At 46.9% G+C, this 25173-nt stretch overlaps 2 protein-coding genes across 7 annotated transcripts in view; one reads left to right on the forward strand and one right to left on the reverse strand.

Moving 5' to 3' along the window:
• The window catches only part of LOC148678741 (PRELI domain-containing protein 1, mitochondrial-like), a 31796-nt gene extending 17785 nt beyond the window's left edge, over positions 1-14011 (reverse strand). The window contains exons 1-3 of the mRNA XM_088638180.1: positions 13878-14011; positions 8571-8685; positions 1238-1463 (exon numbers count right to left, since the gene is read on the reverse strand). Of these exons, the coding sequence (XP_088494306.1) occupies positions 1238-1463; positions 8571-8662 (318 nt within the window). The 5' untranslated portion in view covers positions 8663-8685; positions 13878-14011. The remainder of the gene's footprint in view (positions 1-1237; positions 1464-8570; positions 8686-13877) is intronic.
• On the forward strand, positions 13988-25085 carry haus3 (HAUS augmin-like complex, subunit 3). Of its 6 annotated transcripts, XM_088638162.1 has the most exons (6): positions 13988-14073; positions 14414-15567; positions 17037-18094; positions 18381-18823; positions 19028-19295; positions 24080-25085. In XM_088638162.1, the coding sequence occupies exons 3-6, from the start codon at positions 17162-17164 to the stop codon at positions 24311-24313; spliced, it is 1878 nt and encodes a 625-aa protein (XP_088494288.1). In that variant the 5' UTR covers positions 13988-14073; positions 14414-15567; positions 17037-17161; the 3' UTR covers positions 24314-25085. The 6 variants fall into 6 exon arrangements, with proteins under 6 accessions (XP_088494288.1, XP_088494276.1, XP_088494282.1 ...); XM_088638150.1 differs by lacking the exons at positions 13988-14073; positions 14414-15567 and adding an exon at positions 15578-15879 and having other exon boundaries at positions 17001-18094; XM_088638156.1 differs by lacking the exons at positions 13988-14073; positions 14414-15567 and adding an exon at positions 15578-15879.
• The last annotated feature ends 88 nt before the right edge of the window (positions 25086-25173 follow it).

Here is a 25173-nt window from a genome sequence, read left to right on the forward strand (position 1 = left end):
TTAAGTTTTCAAGACCGCTGCAGAGCAGAGGCGAGACTGGGCAGCTGGCACTGGTGAAAGCAATGATCTTCAATGTTTGATCAATGGGAAACTGGCGTGGGAGGCAGCATGTGGATCTGCTGCCAGAAACCATCCAGTGATCATCAACCCACAGCCTGTGCTGTAATAGTTAACACAGAAAGCAGCCAACACAGAAACAACATTGTGAATTACTTCTAAATAAGGGGTGTGCCACAAAACACATTCATGTAATTCATGTAAAGCATTTGATGGCATGTTAAACCTGGTTTGGTGTTTGAAAAGGGAAACAAAACTACAAACCCTCCCCCAGCTCTCCACCCCCAAAAAGTTCAACTGTATACCAGCTTGCTTCAATCAGGGTTCCAACAGACTGATGTAATGCTGGTGCAGCAGGAGCTGGCTTGTATGGACTTGTATGGACTCAAGGCAGCAGGTCTGTGAATTCAGACAGGGATTGATGTGATGCTGGAGCAGCAGGTGCTGGCTTGTGTGTACACCTGGGGCAGCAGGTCTGTGATCGCGGACAGGCACTGATATGATGCTGGTGTAGCAGGAGCTGGCTTGTATGGACTCAAGGAAGCAGTTCTATGGATTCAGACAAGGATTGATGTGATGCCAATGCAGCAGGAGCTGGCTTGTGTGTAGACTTGGGGCAGCAGATCTGTGAATTCAGACAGGGATTGATGTGATGCTGGAGCTGCAGGTGCTAGTTTGTGTGTAGACTTGGGGCAGCAGATCAGTGATCACTGACAGGGATTGATGTGATGCTGGAGCTGCAGGTGCTAGTTTGTGTGTAGACTTGGGGCAGCAGATCAGTGATCACTGCCAGGGATTGATGTGATGCTGGAACTGCAGGTGCTAGTTTGTGTGTAGACTTGGGGCAGCAGATCAGTGATCACTGACAGGGATTGATGTGATGCTGGAGCTGCAGATGCTAGTCTGTGTGTAGACCTGGGGCAGCAGATCAGTGATCACTGACAGGGATTGATGTGATGCTGGAACTGCAGGTGCTAGTTTGTGTGTAGACTTGGGGCAGCAGATCAGTGATCACTGACAGGGATTGATGTGATGCTGATGTAGCAGTATCTGGCTTTTGTGTAGACCTGGGGCAGCAGATCTGTGATCACTGCCAGGGATTTATGTGATGCCAGGGCAGCAGGTGCTGGCTTGTGTGTGGACTCAGGGCAGCAGGTCCATGAATGCGGCCAGGGCTCACCATCAGTGTGGCATGATTGACGTTCCAGGTGAAGGTGGTCAGGGTGCAGTTCTTGGGGTCCACAATGGAGTCCTCCACGATGTAGACGGAGCGACCAAGGTTGGAGGGAAAGACCCTCTCCGCCCAGCGCGGGAGGCGATTGGTCTTCGTCAGCAGCCGCCTGGTCAGCAGCCTGTCGTCCTGCGTCACCTCGCGGTAAACCACGTCCTCAGTGAGGACATGCTTGCTGGGAGGCACGGGAGGAACAGGGAGAAGAGTTACAATCAGACAAGCTGGCAGCTTTGGATAGTTTGGTCACACAAGAGATCATTACCGTGATGTCCGACAAGCAGAGAAAAAACATCAGCACCAACCAGGACATAGAACAAGCAACAGCCAGGGATTTTTTATTTGGTTGATGCTTTTTTCCCCAAAGCAAAGCACATTTGTACCCACTTGTACACTGCGTTTACACAGAGCAGCCCGAGTGCTGCACATTGCGGTCAGGAACAACAGCATGGCCCCACATGGGATTCGAATCCGCAACATTCCAGCTATGAGCCCAGAGACATATCCACTGACAGCTGTTAAATTAGTGCAAACAAACAAACTACTCTTCGTTAAAAATGAGAAAAAAAAAACCCTTGGCCTAGATAGATTCTGCTTCCTTAAATACAAGGCTCAGTTCTTTAAATGTGAGACAATAAAGCTCACAAAGAGGAAACCCAGAGAGAGTTTCATGACTGGTGTGAATGTCCCCTTTCTGAATGTCTCTGAGGTTTCATTGTCTGCTCTGTTTACTCTCCTTTGAACGTGGCTGTAAGACTAGACTCTGCTTTCTTCTCTGGGAGATAAAAGCACACCTCCACTCAGACTGTGAGAGAAACACCAAAGCAGCACTGAGGTCATGAGTTCTACAGTTATTGGAAGAAAAAAAAAACACAACATAAAAAACAAGCTCCTTTTTCACCTTAGAGCGAAATCTTTTCATAGCTCATGTCTCCAGACTGATCTATTCCCAAAAAGTTCCCAATAGTGCAAGAAGGCTGTATCTCACAAACACTTCTGCATTGAAAAACTGATCCCATAGTGCAGTGGTTCTCAAACTGTGGTACGTGGCGTGCCGCCAGGTGGTACGCCAAATGACCCTGGAACTGTGTTGTGTGCGCTGAAAAAATCGGGACGGGTTTTCATATTTTGTATTTTTATACGTGTCGAATACGCAGCCTACGTACTACGATACAGTGCGCGCTAATACTTCAGTGGACACAAGAGATACTCTGTAATTCTATACCACTCTATAGGAATGCGTGCTACGGACGCAAGTGACCAATTGTATTTAAAAAAAGTACTGTATCTCCAGCAAATAGGGAGAAAGGAGAATGTGCGTGATTTTGGAACAATGCCAACGTTGCAAACACAGGAATGCATAGAAATGCGTGCTACGAACGCTGGTAATCTTGTGAGCACAGGAAAGCGTGAAAAATAACAGAAAAATATTTAAGAACTGTTCTAAGTTAATATGAGAAAAATACACCGAGCGTCTCTGTGTTTCTCTCCCATGCGTATGAAATAAATACTTAAAATAAACACTGAAATAATTGCGGATTGCTAAAGCAGGTAAGCCCCACAATATTATGTGTGGAGAAAAAGCTGCTGAACAGCTCGACCTGCTGCCCCCCCCCGAAAGACACAGTCATTCATAGAATTATTGAAATGAAGGATTATATCAAAAGTACGCTGACAGAGCGCGTTAAGATGAGCAGATGTTTTTCACTGCAATTAGATGAGTCTGTAGTCGATTTGGCCAATTTGCTCGTTTACGTTAGATACGAGTTTGAGAGTACGTCCCGTGAGGACTTTCTGTTCTGTAAGCCGCTACCAACAGGAACTACAGGAGAGCACGTATTTCAGCTTCTGAATGAATTTATCGCAGAGAATGGCACTGGATACGAAGTGCGAGAACGACTGGATAAAATGTGTCGGAGTTTGTACAGACGGTGCTAGAGCAATGACAAGCCGACACAGGGGTGTAGTTGCACGAATTAGAGAGGTTGCTCCAGAAATTAATGGTTTCTTTGCAACATCCACCGCGAGACCTTTGCCGTTAAGAAAATGCCTGACGATTTAAAATCTGTTAGACTGTTGTGAATTGTATCAAGGCTCGAAAAATTAATTCACATCTGCTTTGCTCGACTAAACAGGCTCACCCCTCTCACTGAAATGGTGCTTTTTTATTTTAATGTGTTGTTTTTTTTTCCTGTAAAACACTTTGAGAAGCCACATTTTAAGATATCAAACAAAGTTTATTATTATAATATTTATTATATGTATGTGTGAGTGTGTGTGCACGCGCGCTCATGTTGGTCATTGAGAATTTCTGGGGTTCCTATGAGATGATGACTTGTAGGTGGTACTTGGATGCTTTGGTTGGATTAGGGGTGGTACTTGGTCCAAAAAGTTTGAGAACCACTGCCATAGTGCATTCCATGAATACAGTATCCCCGCTAAGACATGTAGAACAAAAAATGGTTAAATTCAGAAACTAAGCAGGCAGAGAGCCAGAGAAACACAATGTTTAAAGGTGACACAGCACTTTTATTTTTAAAACAAATTCCACAGAGATCAAATAAGCTGCACAATTCAAGTGACTAGGAGATATGTTAGCTCTCCCAGAAGAATTCCCCAGGTGATGGACAATTAACTTTCTAATAGGGGTTTACACCGGCGAGAGACAGGTTAGTTTTATCCTGCTGATGCTGCGTTGCAATAGTTATTCTGCTCAGTACAGGGGGAGGCTGAGGTTCAGATGTTGGGTGTCTATGCTTGGAAGAGGAGTTAAGGGAGAGAAGCTGTTCTCTGAGGGGACGTTATGACTGAATGTCTCTAGGTCACAATCCCCCCTAAAAGGTTTTGTTCCTCAGTGGTACAGAATAAGTATCAATCCGACCCAAAGAGAGAGCCGTTTGTGAAGCTCATGGGGGGCAGATGCTGGAGCTTAAATGAAGAGTGATGAAACACCATCCTCTTTCTGCACCATGCCACACTGTACTGGCACGAGGCACAGAAATCTCAAGGGCTGGGTCTTCTCTCTGGAGAAGAGTGCATTGCTAAGCGACCACAGCCGCATGATGGAGGACACGTCACGGGCAGTGCCAGGTAGAAATTGGATAAGTACTTGTTTTGAATAAAGAGACGCTCATTTATTATTATTATTATTATTATTATTAATAACTGCTTACACTTATATATCGCTTTTCTGGACACTCCACTCAAAGCACTCCACTCCACTTAAAGCGCTATACAGGAAATGGGGACTCCCCTCCACCACCACCCATGTGCAGCCCCACCTGGATGATGAGACGGCAGCCATAGTGCGCCAGAACACTCACCACACAGCAGCTATCAGTGGGGAGGAGAGCAGGGTAATGAAGCCATTTCATAGATTGGGGTTATTAGGAGGCCATGATTGGTAAGGGCCAATGGGAAATTGGGCCAGGACGCCGGGGTTATACCCCTACTCTTTTCGAGAAACGCCCTGGGATTTTTAATGACCACAGAGAGTCAGGACCTCAGTTTTACATCTCATCCGAAGGACGGCGCCTTCGCCTTCGGGGCCACAGTATAGTGTCCCCCGTTACTATACTGGGGCATTAGGACCCACGTGGACCACAGGGTGAGCGCCCCCTGCTGGCCCCACTAACACCTCTTCCAGCAGCAACCATAGTTTTTCCCAGGAGGTCTCCCATCCAGGTACTGACCAGGCTCACACCTGCTGAGCTTCAGTGGGCTGCCTGTTGTGAGTTGCAGGGTGATATGGCTGCTGGTGTCATTTAGATTATGCGAGACCTTGAGAACTGTCGATTTGCGGAAGACATTATAAGAACAGAGAGAGCTGTTTGGTGTAACAGTTTAAAGAGACCTTGGTGGGACGGTGAGACCTGTTTGACCGAGATTTGCCAGAGAATTTCAAGACACCAGGGAGACTCGGCAAGAGCTGTGAGTTAAGTGAAAGAGTACGACTGGGGTAGAGAAAGAACCGATATAAAACTGTTGCTGAGGAAAGACAGTCATTTGTGTTTGGTGTTAAATATTTGTGAGACGTGAAAGACAGTGGGAGAACACCGTCAGTGTGTTAGGCGAAAGAGAATAGGGCCAGAGGGAGGGTATGAGAGAACATTACTTCTCCCAGAAGTATTGTGTGTATTGTGTGCAGGAACGTAACACCACTCTATGCAGGGCAGATGAAAGTGTTACAACCCCCAGTAGTTCGTTGGTGTCTGCGGGTAACCTCAGAGTGGAATTATACTGAAGCACAAACTATCACAGGTAGCAGACTGTGTGCATGTGCATGTGTTGTGTGAGACCGCGGGTGTAATCTTCTCACTAGACAATGGCTCTCACCCAAGGTAGTCCATAGAGAAGCTCCCCTCCTCAGCATTCCCACTCCTCATGGCACAACATTCCCTTCCCCTCAGAAGCAGTGTAGTATAGACAGATACAACACTTAGTAATGACATCCACATCTGTAACGCCTGTCAAGGCAGGAATGCTGAGGAATACAGCTGGAAGGGATTAGTGTCTGAATGAGGTACAGCTGTGGACGTCATTACTAAGGAGTATTATTGGTCTATACTACATTGCTTCCCAAGAGAAGGGATTGTAGTGCCATAAGGAGTGGGAATGCCAAGGAGAGGCATGGAAATGCCTGAAAATCCGCACGTTGCCAAGTGACCACAACTACAGGAAGCACGCGACCTAATGAGCCACAGCAGTGGGCGGTCCTATAAGTATGGACTGTGTACTCCCCTGAGAGCAGAACAAGACAGGCTTATACCAGTCCTGGTCTAACTACAGTGCTGAGAAGGCAGAAGGCCGCATGTCTCCTGAATCACATGCACTGTAGTACAGAGTGCTGGTGCGCGTGACTGTGATTCTTCGTGTTAGCCTGAATCGTGCTGCTGCACGGCAGTGGGAGTCGATTTACTGCAACCATCCTGGACGGGATATGGTATTTGTTCTGTAGTGTTTGTGGTAGTTTCTAGTCGAATGTAATGTTTGTGTTGTAACCCCTGAAAGGGAAATGGTTCAAGAACAAGAAGGCCACAGGGGAACTGGTTTGCGAGAATGTGGAAGATCTCACTGATAAGGGGAGAGAGTAACAGCAAGTGTCCCTAGAAGGAATTTTTTTATTTAAAAAGGCAATCTGTTCTAGAGTGCTGAATGAATGAGTTTAACGCGAGTTAAATATGTGTTAGCATGTAAAGACCAAAGAGCAAGAATGTAATAGAGGGGCCCTGACTTTACACGCAGAGGACAGAGTGATGGGAAGGGTCTGGTCGGACTCTAAGGGTGCAGGGCTGCCTTATGGAGGGCGTGAGAGGGAATTACAGCTCCTGTGTTGGAGGCACATGGCGGTGATGGAAGAGTGAGAGAGCCACCAACGAGTGTAAGAGGAGACAGCGACGACTGGGCACAGGGGAAGGTGCACCAGAAGCTGTACGTGAAGTGAAAGAGACCGAGAAGTCTGAGGCACGAGGCTGAGGAGCTAAAGATCATGTGATGTACTGAGTGTAAGAAACCCGATATGAGTGAGCCACCGAGGAGCGGGAGCAGGCTCTGGATGAGTGTTACATCAAGGTGCGGGAGGCTTCAGGAGAGGAGTCTTCAGACGATCGGGACCGGACCCCATGTGTGGTGTCTAGAAGAAAGGGAGGCCCCTTGAAGAGACGGGGAACGACTGAGGTGCAGAGGGAGGATCCTGCACAGCAGCTGCCTCGACTGCAGCCACGCCGGGCAGCCAGCAAGGTGAAGGAGGAGGGAGAGCGGCTCAGGCCGAATGGGGACCACCACATGGAGGGTCTTCCGCCGCTGCTGTCCGAGAGCGACTGACGCGTAGAGAAGAACCAGAGGTGTGGGGTTCACTGAGCCCGGGGGTCCGCGAGCTCGGGGCTCAGCTCGGCAACGCAAGCGAACGCTCACCACGACCTCAGAACGGGTCACGGAAGGGCCGAGGGCTGCGCGAGGAAATAAGCGCAAGGTGATGATGACGCTGGGGGCGGTGGGTCCGGAGTACGGGACTCTCAGGGAGTGTGTGTGAACAAGCTTGGACACCGTGAACGTGAGAAGGCATTAAAGCACAGCTCGTGTCCTGGTCACCCTGATGAGGGGGCCGCCATCGAATTCTACCCTGGGAGGCGATTATGTAACTGTGAAAACTCTGGAAAAAACGATTGCACAAAAAGTTCCCCATCAGGCTGTGACACGCATGTCACCCTTAAGCGATAGCTTCCCCATATTGTGTCTGAATGTATTATGACCTTGAAGAGCTCCAGAAAAGGTTTTGAGAAGACCGTTGGTTCTGAATTAATATACGGCACCTTCAGAGAAAATATGCACCCAAACAAATTCTCAACGCTACCACACAGCTAATAGGACAGCAGTAGAGCTCCAGATGTATAGATGCAATAAAAAAGCTTACCAAGTGAGGTAAACACGTAGCTTTATACACAGGGAAAGAGTTCCATGGAACTAGTATTTCCACTCCACATGCACATTTGCTTGATAATTTAACAGTCAAAAGTAAAGAAGCAGCATCTCTAGATGAGCTGGACATTCTCCCCCAAAAATGTCTTCACATAAGAGAGAGACCTTCAGGATACGATCCTACAAAATGGGTTCGGAGCAGAGAAGACTATGAGGGGACCCGATTCCAGTATTCAAAATCTTCAAAGGGACCGACAATCATAAAACACTATGGATTTCTTCAAAATCAGTGAAATACAAACCAGGCAAGACAAATGGAGTCAAAGGGCAAGTGGTTTTAGGACAACATGAGGACCTCTATTACACAAAGAGGTGTGGGAGTCCAGATCAGGCCATCCAGCCATGGTGTCTACCGATATCCCAGCTTCAATCAGCAGACACAACCAAACAACTTCCTCATGTCTCCAAACTGCCACACGCTCACATCTTGGAACACTCCCAACAGCCAGACTACATTGTGGAAATTGCTACAAAATCTAGTTTATTCTGGAAAAAAGTACATTGACTGAAGAAGGAGATGCAGAAACTAAAAAAAAGACCCATGCTGTCAAAACTGGAGCTGCATTCACAAATGGGACCAGGAGGCACTGCTTTACCTGAACTTTCCAGTCATGTTGTTGAAGCCAGTACCCTGATCTGCTTTCAAGAAAAGGCTGGATAAGATCCTGGGATCAATTCACTACTAGCTACAACATGGGCTAGATGGGCTGAATGGCTTCCTCTCATTTGTAACCCTTCTAATGTTTTTATGAGACCAGCCGATGAAAACACCAAAGCATGTCAAAAAAGGACACACAGACGCTTTTACCTAAAAGGGTTGGGATATCTCTGCCAGAACGCAGAGAAGACTTGGTCCCACGTGCTTTTGATGTCCAGCTCGCTGAAGAAGTACTTCACCATTGTTCCCTTCTGTGCCCGGCAGCCTGCGGAGAGAAAACAGCCAAGAGTTCGTCTGCTTGTGTTGTGCAGAATCAGTCGTGCAAGAGCTCCAGTAACCATCTCCATCTGCAGAGCGAGGTCAACCCTACATTGTGCAGAATTCAGGGTCAAACCCAAGCTATGCCATTTTCTGACTAAAATTCCCTCTCCCCTGGCAAGTCTGTTGGGGAACCAGGATGGCAGTGGGAGACGGAAGTAATTTCTGGTTCTGTGCCGGGATGTCAGGTTGGTTTTGGCAGAAATGGTGTACAGAGTCCACCTGCCATTTATACTCCTCTGTAGCCAGCGGAGAACTGGCAAGCCAACACCTGGAGAACAATTTCATCTCTGTGCTTATGGTGCAAGCAGTCTCTGGCCACAGTCTAGCTGGGTTCGAACAAAGAACTGGGTAGTCTAACAAAGCAAATAATTACTTCAATTAAACAAGTAATAGGTTTATTCCATGCTGAAAAAAAGAAGAAAGAAAACACAACATTTCGGCCGTGGAGCCTTCTTCAGGTGTCAAGAAGGTGCCACACCTGAAGAAGGCTCCACGGCCGAAACGTGTTTTCTCTTTCTTCTTTTTTTCAGCATGGAATAAACCTCTTACTTATTCCTTTGCAGCCTACGCATGCTGACGCAGCTACCCGCCTGAATTACTTCAATTAGGCAATTAACATTTTCTAAGTTTCAGGTTAACCTGCAACTTCATCAAATACCCCAGTTAGGATTTTTGTAGCAGGAGCACTGACATTTTATTCAACAGACTGATAAATTAATTATGCTGATTCACATTTGTCAAACAGGCGGGTGGCTGTGAAAGTCACGGGCTGGCAGCACGTGTTTCCACTGTGGGACGTTGTACAAGCCGGACATCTGTGACTCCCGCACTGCACCGGCTTGCAGATGCCATCTTCTGGGATTCTGTCCCATTCCTCTTGTGCAGCCTGGTCAAGTATGTGCCCCTTCATTGGTTTCTGAGCTCCAGATGCCACATGTCAACACAACTCAATACATAAAATATTGAATGGTGCCCGGGTTCAGCGAGCAACACATTCACAGCATCACTGTCACATTCTAATCCTGGTAGACAGCAGTTGTTACACGAGTGACATGAGGATGCCTGCTATCCTGCTGCAAATCTGTCATGTCAGGATTGTCCTGATCCATGTAGCGTCAGGGAAGTCGGGCTGCCATCAATCCCCACAAGACAAACTGTGTAGCAATCAGACACTCCTGCACAGACCATCACCCCTGGATGTCCCCAATTACCTGCTGTGTGCGACAATCAGTCACAATCAGGCTGCCCTGAACAAAGCCTTGATTGATCTCCAAAGAGCTCTTGGAGAGTGGAGAATCCACTAGAGCCGACAGTCACTTCATCACTTGATCCCAATCAATTCTCTCGCCAACGAGAGACGATCTGGGGCTTATGCAACAAAGTCGCCCGGGTGCATCAAGGTCAGTCATGATCAAACTGATGCCCAAAAACATTCTAAATTAATATTTAGAAACGTATCACTCTGTAATAAACTGAGTGTTAAGTTTCTTTTAATGCTTGTTATGGTTATGTGCTTTTCTGCTTTACTTGTACATCTAAGTGCATGTATAGCTAGTGTAACGAATACACCCCTGCGTATAGCAGGGATCTCAGCCGGCCGGGCTGGAGGAGGTCTCCTTTAGCTCAGCTGGCAAGTTCCCTGCTGCATGACGCCGGAGACCCGGGTTCATCCCCAGGCACTGAGGGACGAACTGGCAGGGCAGGAGCGGTAAGGGTGGAGACCCCAAGAACCGTAACACTAGCAATTACAAAACGTGAAAATCTAAGCACCTAAACACTACAGAAGCGTACCGTTAACATATGTTAACGTAAAGCTTACAAGATCAGCTTACAGCTTGCAGAGACTGCTCAGAAACACAAAGGAGAAGAAGTCAGCAGTGTGAACTTCATGGAAGTGCATTTACATTTGAGGACGGGAGGGGGATGCTTTAAACTAAGGATCTCATTTAGCCACTCCTTCTCTCAAGGAAGAGACCTGTCTGGGTGAAATCCTCGCATCAATTATTATTCGCTAACTAACAAACGGGCAAGATGGGCTCTTCTTGTTTGTAATGTTCTCAAGCTCTTCTTAATTCTCACTGGAATGTCACAGCCTGATACACATACATAAATATGAAAGCACTCTTTATCAGAACCCTTCCTGGTACAAGGAATTGCGTGTCTGGATACCACAGCTGGAATGAGTCTCTGACATGATCCCGAGTTCTCTTGTCAGTTCCAACCACGTGGTTACAGAATTCCTATCTCCCCGCTGGAGGCAGGCAGGCTACAACCCCTTCTGGAAGATGAATATCCATCTCGGTGTCGCTGCCAGCAGGAGAAAACAGGCATTCTTTACTGTCACCGCTGCACAAGGGGGCAAGAGGGAACGATTAGCCTTCGACAGGAATGCACGAGGTAGCAGAGTCCTGCTCTGGTACTGTGACAGCAAGACAAATGAGAGAAGGGAGAAGCTCAGACTTGGTTCGTTACCTATTAAGAGGAAACCCATAGCCAAGAGGCAAAGCTCTTCCTAACTGCACAGCCACACTGAGTGATGAGCCTGAGAGAGCACTCTCCTTCTCCCCAAAGGAAGCCTACAGAGCTGCACATTTGTCAAACTTATGACAACTGGGTCTGAGGAAGGGTTTCCAAAAAGCTTTTGTTTCTACATGTTTCGGAATGAAACTTAAAACCATTGAAGTAAATGTTGCTTAATGTAACTGTTGCTCATGCTTCAACAACGAGTACTGATAAGTTCACTTTGCCAGCAAAGAGGAACAATTCATGTAGTTGTTTTAACTGTGGGCTTTCTCACGTGACTTGAATCCAGCCTCTCTGTAAAATAAACATCCTCTAATAAAGAAATGCATAATTTATGCTCTTTAATATTTCATCACTGAGACTGAGACCCAGAGACAAAGCACAAAAGAACAGACATTTAAGGTCACACTGCTAAATGCGCCCTGCATCTGATCAGTGTAAGAGTACGTCTTTCTTTCAGGATGATAAAATTAACAAACCAACATCCCTGCCTTGCACCTGTTGCACCAATACTGCAAACACTGCCCTTGCTCTGGCTCCCCCGCGATCCTGAATCGGTTCAAGTCCTACACCAAACTTCAACTCTAATTCACAGGCCTTATAGATTTCAACAGCTGTTCAACGGCTTTGTCTGGTGCTGCCATAATGAATAAGAAATAAACTCCGCAGCTCAGTAAAGATTCGATTCCTTTGCAAATTGCCTGCAACTTTAAATTTCTACTGGCAGGTAAAGAGAAGCTTCTAAAATAAGAGAGCTGTGAGAGACCGGAAGTATCCGGACAGTGCAGTCCTGGCTGATACAGTTGCTCCTTTCAAGGAACAGCTGGGCGAGATTCTCAGTTCAATTAACTACTAAAAACCAAACGAGCTACACGAGACGAATGGACTCCTGTCAGCCGTGAACTTGCCCACATTCTACAGCAGCGCATTATTTTTCACGGTTCCTCGCTCCTGTCTCTCTCTGCTGCGTGAAAGTGACGAAAGTCTGCATCTTTTCTGGTGATGAGCGCAGCCCCAGCTCTGACGCCTCAGAATAAAGGTTAAAGCAGACGGGGAAAAAAAAAGGTTCGAGGCTCTAGACTCGGTCCATGCCTGAAGGACGCTTCGAGAGCCGCCGGAAAGTTCCAGCCCGTAGCCCTGTAAAACATCTGAACAGGACCAGCTGGCTGGCGCCCCCCTGCCCCTGCCCCCACATCTTCACTGTGCCATGAGGCTGCTCTCCCATACTCCGCGAGAGAGAAACACTCTGCTTTTAAAAGGGAACTTTTACAACACAAGATTTTACAAATTTCCAATTCAGCACAAAATCGTGAACTTTGTGAAAGTACTGTACGGCCGCCGTGATGTCATGTTGCAGTGAATTGTCTGCTGCACAACCTATACTTGTTCACTGGTACATCACATTATATTAGTCAGTACAGTGACTAGTGATCAGGAAGGGCCAGTTTAAGTCCCAATTCATGCTTCCCAAGAGGCCAGGGGTTTGCGACAACATGGCGACCATACAGTACTTATCACAAAGTTCAGCTTCCAAAATGAATTTCTTTTGTGACCATTATCTTCTCACAGATTGGCAAAAAATCTGCATTTCAATTTGGGCTGACGACTGTTGCTTTCTCGTACCCTTGTAAACAACTAATTGTGACACAGTGACACAGGTGCGGATGCTACAAAATGACATTACAGGGATGGACAGACCCACTGTTTTAGGTGCCACCTTGAAACAAATTAAATGACAGAAATCCTGAAAACCATCTTCTGGTACAGGTGTAATGGGGATTTCTAACCTTCTCTGTTCAGTACTTAAAACTGACTTTTAAAAGCAAAAAAACAACCAATACTGCAAAGCAGGGTATACTAAAACCACTGTGGACATAAAGAAATTTTACAGAACGAGTATGGTAGATTTGTTATGTCACTATTAAACTACTATTTACTTATTCTGCTAAATGAATGACAATAACGTCAGAGCGTTAGTGCATAGATCGGATGAAGAGATGACGTTTAAAACAGTTTAAAGATAACTTCGTTTTCTCATTAACGGGGACATCGAAGAAGAAAGCCGATCACAATGACAAGACACTCAGAAGAACGGTGAGGTTCACAAGCCATTCCATTCACAATGGTCTACCGTCGAAAATGCGTGACTTTCTTTGCTAGCTTACGTGTTTACCAGAATTATGTCTTTCATTTGTGATCTGACCCTTTGACCCAACCACTGTTGGCATTGTGCCTTTTGGAAGACACATGAGATTAGTCGGATCGTATCGGATGACAGGAACGACGATCGATAAGTTGACACGGGTTCAGCATGTGAGCAGAAAACTGTTACTTTGGGGGGGTGGCGTCGCAGCATCCTGGGATCGCTGTCCTGCTCCACGCGTGACCAGATCGGGCACAGGGCAAGAGCAGCCGGCCAGTGACAAAACAGACCTTCCGCGCGTTTCGGGGTACACGGGCTTCGAAAACCGAGCAGGTGAGGGCTCAGGCAGGTGGAGAGGTCTTGACATAACATGTGGGGGGCACGCTCGCTCACGGCTCGGGTCCCCCTGCGCCCTGGCCCAGCTAATAACGCACACAAAAAAAAAGACGGTCAACAAGGCTGTAACTCACCTAACGTATCATGCCAACGGGTCGTCCGATTTCTCCTTCAGCTACAAGCTTTGGCTGGAGCTTAATCCAGATTTAGCCGACTAACTCTGCTTCCGAGCCCCATCTTCTTTCAGGCTGGTGTTTCCCGACGCACCGCAAAGCGATGCGGAACTCCCGCCCACGTGACGAGGAAGGGCCATGTGACAGCGGGGCGCTGGTGAGGCCGAGCTGCGAGCGCCGGCATGGCCTGGAGCGCACTTCGTGTCCCTGCTGGCGTGGGCGGCTTTGCGCGTAGACCAAACGTCGGAAGCAGTTAGACGGGGGTCAGATAACGTCTGGATTATTCACATAATAATAATAAGAATAAAAAAAAACATTTCCAGTTGTGCTCTCTGTAACCCTTGGACTACACAGTACAACCACTGCAATAACTTGATCTTGATCGTTTATCTCCCCCCAAAAAAACAACAACAACAACAACAACAACAACAACAACAACAGTATACCGGTGACGGTTAAATCATGGAAATATCCTAATTTACGTTCTTCTTCTGTAGGTACTGCAGCTCCTATCCTCCCTCCCATCCTTCGTGGTTTAGCCTGAGCCTAACCAGGCAGGGACAGACCAGGTACAACCAGGAGAGACTACATGCTGAGCGGAGCGCTCCGGCTGCCGGGCAAAACAGCTTCAGGGCGCGTCCACATTCACGCACGCTTACACGGGAGGGGAGAGACTCCGGTTCTCCTAAACAACCTGTCTTTGAACTGTGCGAACACCTGGCTGGAGAAAAAAAACACACGAACCTGCGGAGAACACACAAACTCTACACAGAAGGCACACAATCAAACGCTGATATGGCACGATAACTTCACCCATACTGTTACTAGGGTAGAAACTTAATGTTATTGATTCTCAGCGACAGTACATAGCAAATTCTTCATTATTATTATTATTATTAATAATAATAATAATTATTATTATTATTAATAATAATGCCTTACACTTATATAGCTTATATAGCGCTTTTCTGGAAATCCACTCCAAGTACTTCACAGGTATAGTCCCAGCTGGATGATGCGACGGCAGCCCATACTGCGCTCACAGTACACTCACCTCACATTACTGAGTCGTGAAAAATGAGTCGGAGGCTACAAAATGACATTACAGGGATGGACAGACCCATTGACGAGAAGCTGCAGTACGAGAAGGCTCAATAGTGATTTTTTGTTCTCAGAGAAATGACTCCTTACCAGATGGAGGGATTTAACTGTCACAATGAACGGCGAAGAGAGGCAGAAAAACCGGGGAAGACAATGGTGACAGGCGGGCCTTCACATACATTGCTCCGGCAGATTGAGCAAATATATTTGCTGTGCTCCCGGCTTTTGGAGCTGCAACCCGTGCTGGCATGAGAGATGGGCTCATGTTTATTGTGATACGCCTTATTTTTAGTTGGGTGGGTGTGTTTTTTTTCCCATTATGAGCGCTGGTTGGGTTCGGGTGAGCAATATTCCACATTGTATACATTAGCCCATCCAACATGTTTTCAGACCCGGTTACCCTGGTCGCCACCACCGCCTGCTACTGCAAAATATCACAGTAATTGAAGATAGCGCTGGTGGCAGCTTTTCATGGATTTGTAGTTAGTAAAGCGTTGTTTTCCGGGCTACGTTGTGGATATGTGAAAATGAGGCGCAGTCGGAAGAACAGGTAAGAAACAGATCCACGAAGCGGCGCATGTAGCCTCCGCCCCGGCTGGTGGCGCTGTGTAAGAACCAGAGGACCTGGGTATAGTCTCCGAGATGTCGATGGTGATCTCCGAGGTTTGAAACCTTGGACGCGCAAGATGTCGCGGTCAGTTTGAAACCGGCTAGGCAGTTATAGTTCTCGACTCAAGAAGACAGCAGTTTACCAACGTTTTTTTTTTTTTAAAGGTGAGAAGCTCGATATAACATCTCTGTGTGTCTGAGACCGAGTAGGGCAAATTCATTTTGCTGACTGACAAACTGTTTCCAGTAACGGGTATGTAGGTTTAATCCGCTGGCCTAGGTTATCTGTCTGTCTTGTGTTGTCACTAATATGTTACTTATTTTTCAGGGAGACTCAGTTCTTATCGGCAGCATAAAGTTATTTTCGTGTCGTAAATGAGCACAGGAAATGCTAGCGGTGGGTGCGGGTTAGGAGTACTGAGGGACCGGGCTGGTCTCTTGGCTCTGAGCCGGGAAGTTTGTTTTTCCGCGCCGCCAATGCAGGCGGGAATCCGAGCCAGAGGGATGAGCTGGGAAAAGCCTTCTGCCAGGGCAGCGCCGAAATCGCTTTTCCTGAGCTCTCCCTCAGCAGTGTAGCTAGCTCTGATATTAACCGCCGAAATGGATCAGAGTTTATTTTTTGCCCCTCCTAATTTGTAACCTTCTTTTTCGCGGGAACAACGTTTGCTTTAATCGTACGTTTTTAAAGGGATGGTGTGTTTTTGCAACGACCTTAATGTCTTTTTCTACCCTTTAATGTGGGTTTCGGGTTATCTTATATGTCATTTTCCTCTATGTTGGCTGTGATTGCTCAGTGGGTGGGTGACATCTTAGGCTATAGCTGCTTGTGAACAATGAAATCACTGGAATTCGCCGCAGTATGAAGAACAATAATGTCGTTGTCCAAGATGAGATTCATGGAAGGACACAGAAGTAGGTAGCTTATGTGGTGCATTCCTTGCTACAGAGTTCTCGAAGCTGTGATGTGTGATTGTGAGTACCCAGTAGAAATTCATTCCAAAAATAAGGAAAATATTGAGGAAAAATAGGAAGACGCTTCATACACCTGCCCCCTTTCTCTCCCTCCTTCTGAGAGGAGAGCTCTACAACCAAAACATTGTACTTTTGTTCCTGCTCAGCATGGAATCGACCCGTGTTCCTTTGCAGCCCGCGTGCCGACAGGGCTCCCCACTCGAACAGGTCCAGTCGGCTGGATGCGTCCAATGTGTTAGACCGTCCCAGTGCTCTTTCATCTCGCCAGTTTAGTGTCGCGCCTGCTGCTGCCCTTTCCCCACCACGTTTTTGCTCTTCCGCCTTTACACCCCCCTCATCTTATTCAAAAGTTTGCAGAAGAGGATTTCAAGGCATAACCTTTTTAATTATTTCGTTACACAGGTTCACTTGTGACGTGTTTATGTTCTCCGGTCTTAGAGTTGATACGCTTGTGGGGCTGTTACTGGGCGGGGGGAGAAAGTGCTAGCCCTCAGCGTGCTCTTGGGAATCCCACTGTGAAACCTGAACTCGCCGGGCGCTCGCCAGCGCAGGACAGCGGCAGGATGAATGGTGGGAGCCAGTTTGTGGAGAACCTGAAGAAACTAAATTACCCCAAGGTGTCCAGGCTGAAGGGGGAGGATTTTGACTGGCTCTTTGAGACCCCCGAGCACAAGCAGTTCCTGCGCTGGTTCTGTGCTCACGCGCGCAAACGCAACGTCCTGAGCGCGGAGGAGGTGGGGGCCTTCGCGGCCCTCGAGGCGTCGGGCCAGGCCATCCTGGACGAGGCGGCGCTGGCGAAGGTGCTGAAGACGTGCCGGGGCGCCGAGCCCGAGGGGGGCCCGGCCTCGCTGCGGGACCTGGACCCGGCCCAGCTGGAGGAGGAGCTGCAGGCGCTGCGCCGGGAGAAGAGGCTGAAGCTGCAGCGGCGCGGCCAGCTGCAAGTCATGGCGGCCGGCGCGGCGGGGGCCGCTTACCGGCTCGGCGCCCAGCGGGAGGAGGCGTCCGCGGCGCTCAAGGAGACCCTCGAGTCCCTGGGGGCGGAGAACGCCAAGATGAACCGCGAGCTGCAGCTGCTCGTGGAAGAGGCGAGGCAGCTGACGGCCTTCTTCTCCGCCGGGCCCGAACGGGAGGCGGGCGCGCCTCCGAGCGGGCCGCCCGTCTTCCTCTCCCAGCTGGCCCTCGGGCCTTACCTGCACCAGGAGGAGCTCAACACCAAGGCTCTGGCCCTGTACACGCAGAAGCAGTTCTTCCGGGGCATCTCGGACCTGGTGGAGAGCTCCAACGAGGAGAACTTCCAGCTGCTGGACCTGAGCGGGAGCTCGGAGAGAGGGGAGGATAACCAGGTCCAGCAGGGGCGCAGGAAGGAGATGGCCAAGTTGCAGTGCACTCATATCATGGCCCAACATCGGCTGATCCAAGCGAGTGCCAAAGAGGAGAGCACCAGGGCTGGACTGCAGTGGATCAGAGACAACCTGCACTCTACCTCCAAGGCAAAGGTTAGTGGCCTTCTTCAGCATGTTGACTGCTCATTGCTGCATGAATATCATTGTATAAACTGTGCAGAGCACTATTTTATTAGTCTGTATTAGATAGCAGTTGTTAGGAAACTTGTAGTTTTCAACACTTTGTCCTCATGTGATGTACCAAAAGTACCAAAGATAGACAAGTGTTACAGTATAAAACACGCCACTAAAATAGCAGAACAAGAAGAAGTATAGGTTGCAGAGGGCAGGTGAGTTTTCCCACGCCTCGGTGACGCGCCCTCTCTCCGTCTCTGCCCAGCCGAGCGGCTCGGCCTCGGTTCTGCAGGTGCGTGCGGCCGGGCTCTGGCAGGAGCTGGAGGGCGTGCGGGCCCAGGCGAGGGCCCTGCTGCGCGAGCGGATTCCCGCGGCCCTGCGCGCCAGCGCCCAGCTCCTCTACATGCCGGTGGTCAGGGGGGACTTGGACCTGCAGATCGCCCGGCAGGACTACTACACCTCCAGGCAGGACGAGGTGTGCCGCCACCTGCTGCGCCAGAAGGCCTCCTTCGAGCTGCTGCAGCTGGCCTGCGAGCTGGAGCTGCGGAGGGGCAGGCAGCTCGACCGGCAGCTGGGCGACCTGACCCGGCGGCTGCAGGGCAGCGGGCAGGAGCTGGGGCGGCGCCTGGAGGTCTTCTCCCAGCCCGCCCTGTCCGCCGGCGCCAGGCCCCGCAACGTCATCGACTCCAGGGACACGGCGTGCTCCAGGTGAGGCTCACTCCTTCGTCTCCCCTCTGCTGCGCTGCGCTTCAGCTGCCTCCGGGGGGTTTGGATTCCGACCCTAAAAGGCAGGATCAGTAATCCACCTTATTGAACACCTCACTGTTCTCGTCGGCTGCGTCGGCGTGTGTAGCCAGCAACGGAACAAGTACAGGTGCTCCCGCGCCGAGTGACCGTGTTGCGTGCCGGCAGGTTGTACCAGGTCCTGGAGGGGGCGGCGGGGCAGGAGCAGCCGATCAGGACGTACGGGGGCCTGGAGCAGGCGGCCCAGGCCCTGCGGCAGGAGCTGCGCGCCGCCAGGGAGGCCGTCGAGGGAGCCACGGAGGAGCAGCGGCGCTGCCTGGCCGGCGCGGAGGCCGACTGCGAGCTGCTCCGCAGCACAAACTACTGTGGGCTAAAGCAGCTGGTGCTTACTCCACAGGTACGTGCTGCACCACAGGATCACTTCACCCGTTCACAGGTACGTGGGCTTCTGACGCTTCTCAAATAACAAGGCTGAGGTATTGTCAGGCATTGTTTATTAACCACGGTCTGGGGATGCGGGGACACATTTCAGTGCCACATGTATTGCGCCACACATTTAGCCTGCATGTTTTTTCACTTGCACGTGATTGCATTCAGGTAACCTGTCAGAGCCGTGAAAACCTGAGGTCCGTAGTGATAACGGCTCTGAGCAGGTTACCTGAATCAAATGAATCTGATGAGAGCTGTCGGCACCTATCAATACGCACCTCTTCTAGCTTTATGGTAGGAGCTGCAATATACTGTGCCCTCTAAAACGATTAAAAATAATATCTTGCTACTTATTATTGCTTTGCAGATGAACAGTGTTTTCATGCTCGTGAGATTAATGCATGTATGTACAATATAACCTGTTTTATTTTGTGTAATTCCATGCAGAAAGTTTAATTGTAAATACTTTGTGTTGGATTCTGTTGGATTTCAAGTGACCATGAGTATTTGGACACATCTCCTTAGTAGACTTCAGAATGTACAAGTACTGTATTTGGTTGCAAATCCCTTTGCTACAATAACTTTGAATCATTTTGGGGGAGGGATCGGGCTGTGATAGTGAATTGGAAAACACTCATTACATAGAATACTGGCGATTCTGAAAGTTGAATTATTTTTTTAGGTTTTTCTTTAGCCAAGCTTAAGACTTCATTTTGGTATACTGTCTTTTCAGCCATTGCATTCATCTTGTTCTGTATGAGCAGCATTGAATCCTTGAACATTCTGTTTTCTGCAAACAGTAATGTTTATAAGAAGTCTCATTACTTCATTGCTTTCTTGGGAAATGTTTGTAAGCTTGTGTGTACCAATTTGACTAACAGTTTTGACACCTTCTGAAAACATTTTCCATTGTGTCAGTGAGAGTATATATGTCCTCCCTGCACCAACGTGCAGAACTCTTTACAATTAGCATTGTGCAACTCATCAGATTCTTCATTTCATGTTTCCTGTTTTGATGAGATGTTTAACATGAGGTAGCAATCTAAACAGCAGAAGAGGAATCTTTTACGCAGTTGCTGTGTGAAGGCTAAATAAGATTAAAATGGCTAAAATGTATTCCAGGAATTTATTCAATTTACTCCCAGAAGTTTTCTTTTTGTCACAATATCCTTGGTATCACTGAAGCTTGAGTTATATAACCAGCTTGAGTGTTTGCTGCTTCAAAGGACCTGGGTCTTAATTACAGAGCACTTTCCTGTCTTTCCTATAGGTCTTTCTTTGCTTAAATGATTGCAGATAGCTGAGATTATGTATCCTAAAGTTAGCTCCTCTGTTGATTTTTGCACTTTTTTATCCTAAAATTACATTTACTTACTGTAAAGATGCCTACAGGTAAAATAATTGTATATGAATTAGAAAGGCATTAGTTCAAGAGTAAACCTCATAATTATTTTGCCTTGTTTACACTTGCAAAAGTTTTCTTATCAATCATATCATATTTAGATGGATTAAAAGTAATGTATACCGTAATTTTCAATTAATTCCTTACAGTTATTTACCACTTTTCTGGACACTCCACTCAAAGAGCTTTACAGGTCATGGGGACTCCCCTCCACCACCACCCGTGTGCAGCTCCACCTGGATGATGCCACGGTAGCCATTGTGCACCAGTGCACTCGCCACACGTCAGCTATCGGGGGGGGGAGGAGACCAGAGATTATTAGGAGTCCGCGATTGGTAATGGCCAGGGGGATATTTAGACAGGACGCTAGGGTAACATCCCTGCCTCGGGATCTTTAATGACCATGGGGAGTCAGGAGCCCAGTTTTACATCTTGTCCAAAGAACAGCGTCTTTTGTACGGTATAGTGTCCCCATCACTAGCACCTCCAGCAGGTCCCAGCAGGAACCTTATCTTTCCCAGGAAGTCTCCCATCCAGGTGCTGGCCAGGCTCACACCTGCTGAGCTTCAGTTGGTTGCCGGTTTTGAGTTGCAAGATGATAAAATTGCTGGTTGTATCACAATTGAACTCGATTCCGAACTCTAATGGTCAAACTGAACTCCATCTGTAGGATGTTTAGCCAGCTTTGAGCGGAGTGACGGGATTGTTTTTGTCCTTTCTCCCTTGGCGACGGTTCCTAGCAGCCTCTTGGGGCAGTGCATGTGCTGCAGTTGTCATGCCTTTCTGTTGGATTGAAGTCAGGACTTGCGTCACTCAAGGGAAAACATTAGAGAGTCATGTTAGACCGCTTCAGTGTGGCTTTGGCCTTGTTAATCAGGTCATTGTCCTACTGCAATGTGAGTGTTCTGTCCAGTTTGAGATTATTGATCCTCTCAATGCAGTTTTCTCTCTAGGATTTGCCTGTGCATTGGACCATTCATTTTCATGAGTGGGATCCCTGTAATTTGATGCTACTGTAATCATGCTTGAAAGCTCCGATTGAGCTGACTGTAAAGTGTTGTCTGATGCAGGCACAATATAGCTCCTTAGTGATGTATACCTGAAATGTCAAACAAATGTCTGGTTTGTTCACAAAATATTTCAGAACTTTACAGATCTTTCAAACACTGTTGGCTTCACAGTGGCTTTCCTGACCAGTCTCCTGTTTAACTGACTGCTCAGTCTGAGAGGTTGGCTTGATCTAAGAAGTATGAAACCTATTCTACTTTTTAATTATAGACCTCACTCTACCCACAGGTATAAGTAGCCTTTTTCTGATCTGTAATGTTTTACCCCTTTATTTGTTGAATGTGCTTATGTGCTTTCACTCTAAGCTGTAGCTTGAGGTTCAGGGTCTAACTGAAGAACTGTTAGTTCCTCATAAGTGTTCCTCAATGTCTGCAGAGAAATACATTCACTTATATAAGGTTAAGTCCTTTTGATTTCACAGAGATGAGATCATTTCTCTATTTTTGTGATCTTTCAAACTTTTCTTCTGAACTTGACCTGGTTTATAGTTTGTGTAGCAAAAGGTTTGAACACTAACACAATTAAGGATCTTCATTGAATATTTGAAAATGTTTCTCTGCAGATCAAGCTTATTTGCAAACCATCAGTATTTTGGAGAATGTGTAGGTTCTAAATATGAAGTATACTTTTTTTGGTATCATGACTGCTTGCTCATGAGACAAAATACAGACTTTGAAGTCAGGGTAAATTCTTTTGCAAGGTCATTGACATCTCATTTCTAACTCAAGTTTGAAACAGTGTTCATTATGTACCCCGAAATGGGATCTTTGAGGATGAATGAGTGTACTGAGCTGTTTAACATTGATTTGTGAGAGGACATGTTCCACTGTCAGCATTTAGGTTTTAGATTATAGGACCTGAATTAAATGAAAACTTAATCCTGTTTGCTAATTACAAATTCCAGCAGTGCCATTAGGTGTAATTGTGTGATTGGGTGGGTAGATTGTTCGGAGTTTATTTTGGTCTGGATTTCGGAGCTGTGGACTAGTTTAAGAAATGGATATCTTTTTGCTTGTTCTATCTATTTTTTCTTCTGACATGCAATTATAATGGTTTTTAGTGTTGTTTTTGCCTTTAGTATATTGGTGGTATTGTTTCTAGTTTAAAACCTTTGTGTGAGCAGTCTTTGAAGTTCTGAAGTTATTACATCTGAAAGTTAAACAATTCAGTACATTTACTGTAATTAAAAATTCTAATTCTATCCTGGGAAAAATCTGCTATAAATGTTGGATTTTTCTTTTTACGCCTTTGCTTAGAAAAAGTGGCACTTTCTTAATGTTACACTGCTTGCTGAACCTACTGCACTTGTATACATGTGCTTAGAATGTAACCTCCGTACAATTGTGAACAGTTCTTTTGATCTGAATTTGTTTACTAAGCCGTTGAAGAAAGTAAGTTTTCAAAGATGTGCCTAAAATATAAATTCTCCAATCTGGTTTTATTGGCTGTTTGTGTTTTTCTTTAATCCACGTGGAGAGAACCAGTCACTAGGTAGTTTTCTCAGAAGAAGGAGTTTTAGAGTTTGCCTTTCCTCTTGCACATTGCTGCAGGAAGTTTTAGACTTGTCATTTAGGGTGCGATTTTTGCTTTCTGTAGTTTTGTCATTGCTATATGTTGCTTTGAATGTTTTGAATTCAGAAAAAGGTTTGCGAGAATCTAACCTCTGCTTTTTAGTGCTATGCAGCTCAGGAGAATTGGTAGATAATTTACCATTAATGACAAGTCCAGCATGCTTTGTTTTAGACATTTTCTTACTTATCTTGGCCCTTCATTTTTTTATTTCAGTGATTGCCAGAGTATAACCTTAACATAACATTTGTGTTTACAGGAATTGAACAAGTCCTGTATAAAGAGAAATATCTTAATAAAGATGTGCAATGAATAAATGTTAATAAGGTTCCTAATAAAGATATCCTTATTAAAAAGAGGTTTTAATTTTTTTCTAGAGAATTACTAATTCCTTTATTTTGAATGTGGGGGAAAAAACCCTGCCAGTTATGGTCATCTTACCAGTGCTTTAGGAGTGGAGTTTTACAAGTACTGTACTGTTGTTCATCACGTTAATCTGATGAGCTCTTCTTCTCTGTGGTTCATGTTGTGACTCCATTTAACATGCACTAAGTACCATTTATACATGATTTTTAAAATCTGCAGGTTTTCAGTATGCTGTGCCATTATTGATGTTTTTATCTGAATGGAAAAACATTTGTTACAAAGGTTATAAACATTGCGTTGACAGCAAAGGGGTTTCAAACCTTTTGTCTGGCTGTATCCATCTTCAGAGTGCTTATGGTTTCCTGTGTGCCCCTTCTTCTCTGCAGGAGCTGGGCGAATCTCTTCTGCAGCTGGAGTCGCAGCTGAACACGCTCAATCAGCTCATGCAGGAGATCAGTAGCGATGTGAAGGCCAAGAAGACCCTCCTGGAGCGCAGGAAGCTGCAGCGTTTGGAAAGGGACCTCTACGTTTACTTCTTTCAGGACGAGGATTTGCTGAAGAGCATCGTCAAAGAGCTGGAGAATAAGGTCAAGGCCGTGGCTGGTGCCCAAGGAGACTGAAACAACAGTGTGGCAGCACCCACCCTCCTGAGGGTGTGTTTGTGCCCAGAAGGAAGTCTTTATACAGGAGACAGTGCAGCAGACCTGATGACATGACCTCCCCCGTCCATGGGCCTGGTTTTAAGCCTGAGTTGGTCATGGTTCTCACATGTGGTGCTCTTCGTAACGTTTCCGGGCAGAGGCATACTCGATCAGCTGCTTGGATCGGTTCCGTTTGTGAACAACTCGGCCCAAGGATGCGCCAGATCAGGGACATGGGCTCACTGCCTTTTATTCCTGTTGACACCATGAGCCTTTGCAGGGCCTGGGTGAAGAATATGAATATGTACCAGTGCACATGATACCGGCCAGGTCTGGCTGCGCACCCACAGATGAGAGAGCTGCCCAGTCCTGTCAGCCAGGCCTGGGAGAATCGGGAGGTAATCTAACAAACGCTTTCAGAGCACTTTGAGGGCATCAGGGGAATTGTCTTCAAGATTTAGGTGCTCCAAAAAGATGAAAGTACAGTCGGCAATGGATTGGCCATGACTTTGTCCTTTATGTAATATAGTATGGACATCTGTGCTTATGGTTGCTCAGCATTAGTGCTCAGAATAGATGAGGATCATCTGCAGCCACTTTCTGTTAGGTGCATCCTGGTTTATGAAGAATACTTGCAGTTTTTCATTCTTTCAAACTTAGTTTGATTTAAGACATTCACCTTTGTTCGCACAGACAAAAATTGTATGAAATACTCTGATGAATTTCATAAAGATTGTCTATTTAACTTTTAGGGTTCTGTAGAGACTTGGGTTTTTTTCCATTAAATGTCTGGTTTCTTGTTCAAGGAGACAAAATGCTTTGTTGTTAAGAAGCTGTAT

This window comes from Lepisosteus platostomus, chromosome 1, assembly GCF_059453375.1.
Source record: "Lepisosteus platostomus isolate fLepPlt1 chromosome 1, fLepPlt1.hap1, whole genome shotgun sequence".
NCBI classification, from domain to species: domain Eukaryota; kingdom Metazoa; phylum Chordata; class Actinopteri; order Semionotiformes; family Lepisosteidae; genus Lepisosteus; species Lepisosteus platostomus.

Excerpts from the sequence above, each read along its gene's own strand:
- haus3 (XM_088638162.1), top strand. The coding sequence starts at position 17,162 with ATGAATGGTGGGAGCCAGTTTGTGGAGAACCTGAAGAAACTAAATTAC. Across the intron at positions 18,095-18,380 it reads ACTCTACCTCCAAGGCAAAG|CCGAGCGGCTCGGCCTCGGT; the intron begins GTTAGTGGCCTT and ends GTCTCTGCCCAG. Across the intron at positions 19,296-24,079 it reads ATCACTTCACCCGTTCACAG|GAGCTGGGCGAATCTCTTCT; the intron begins GTACGTGGGCTT and ends TCTTCTCTGCAG.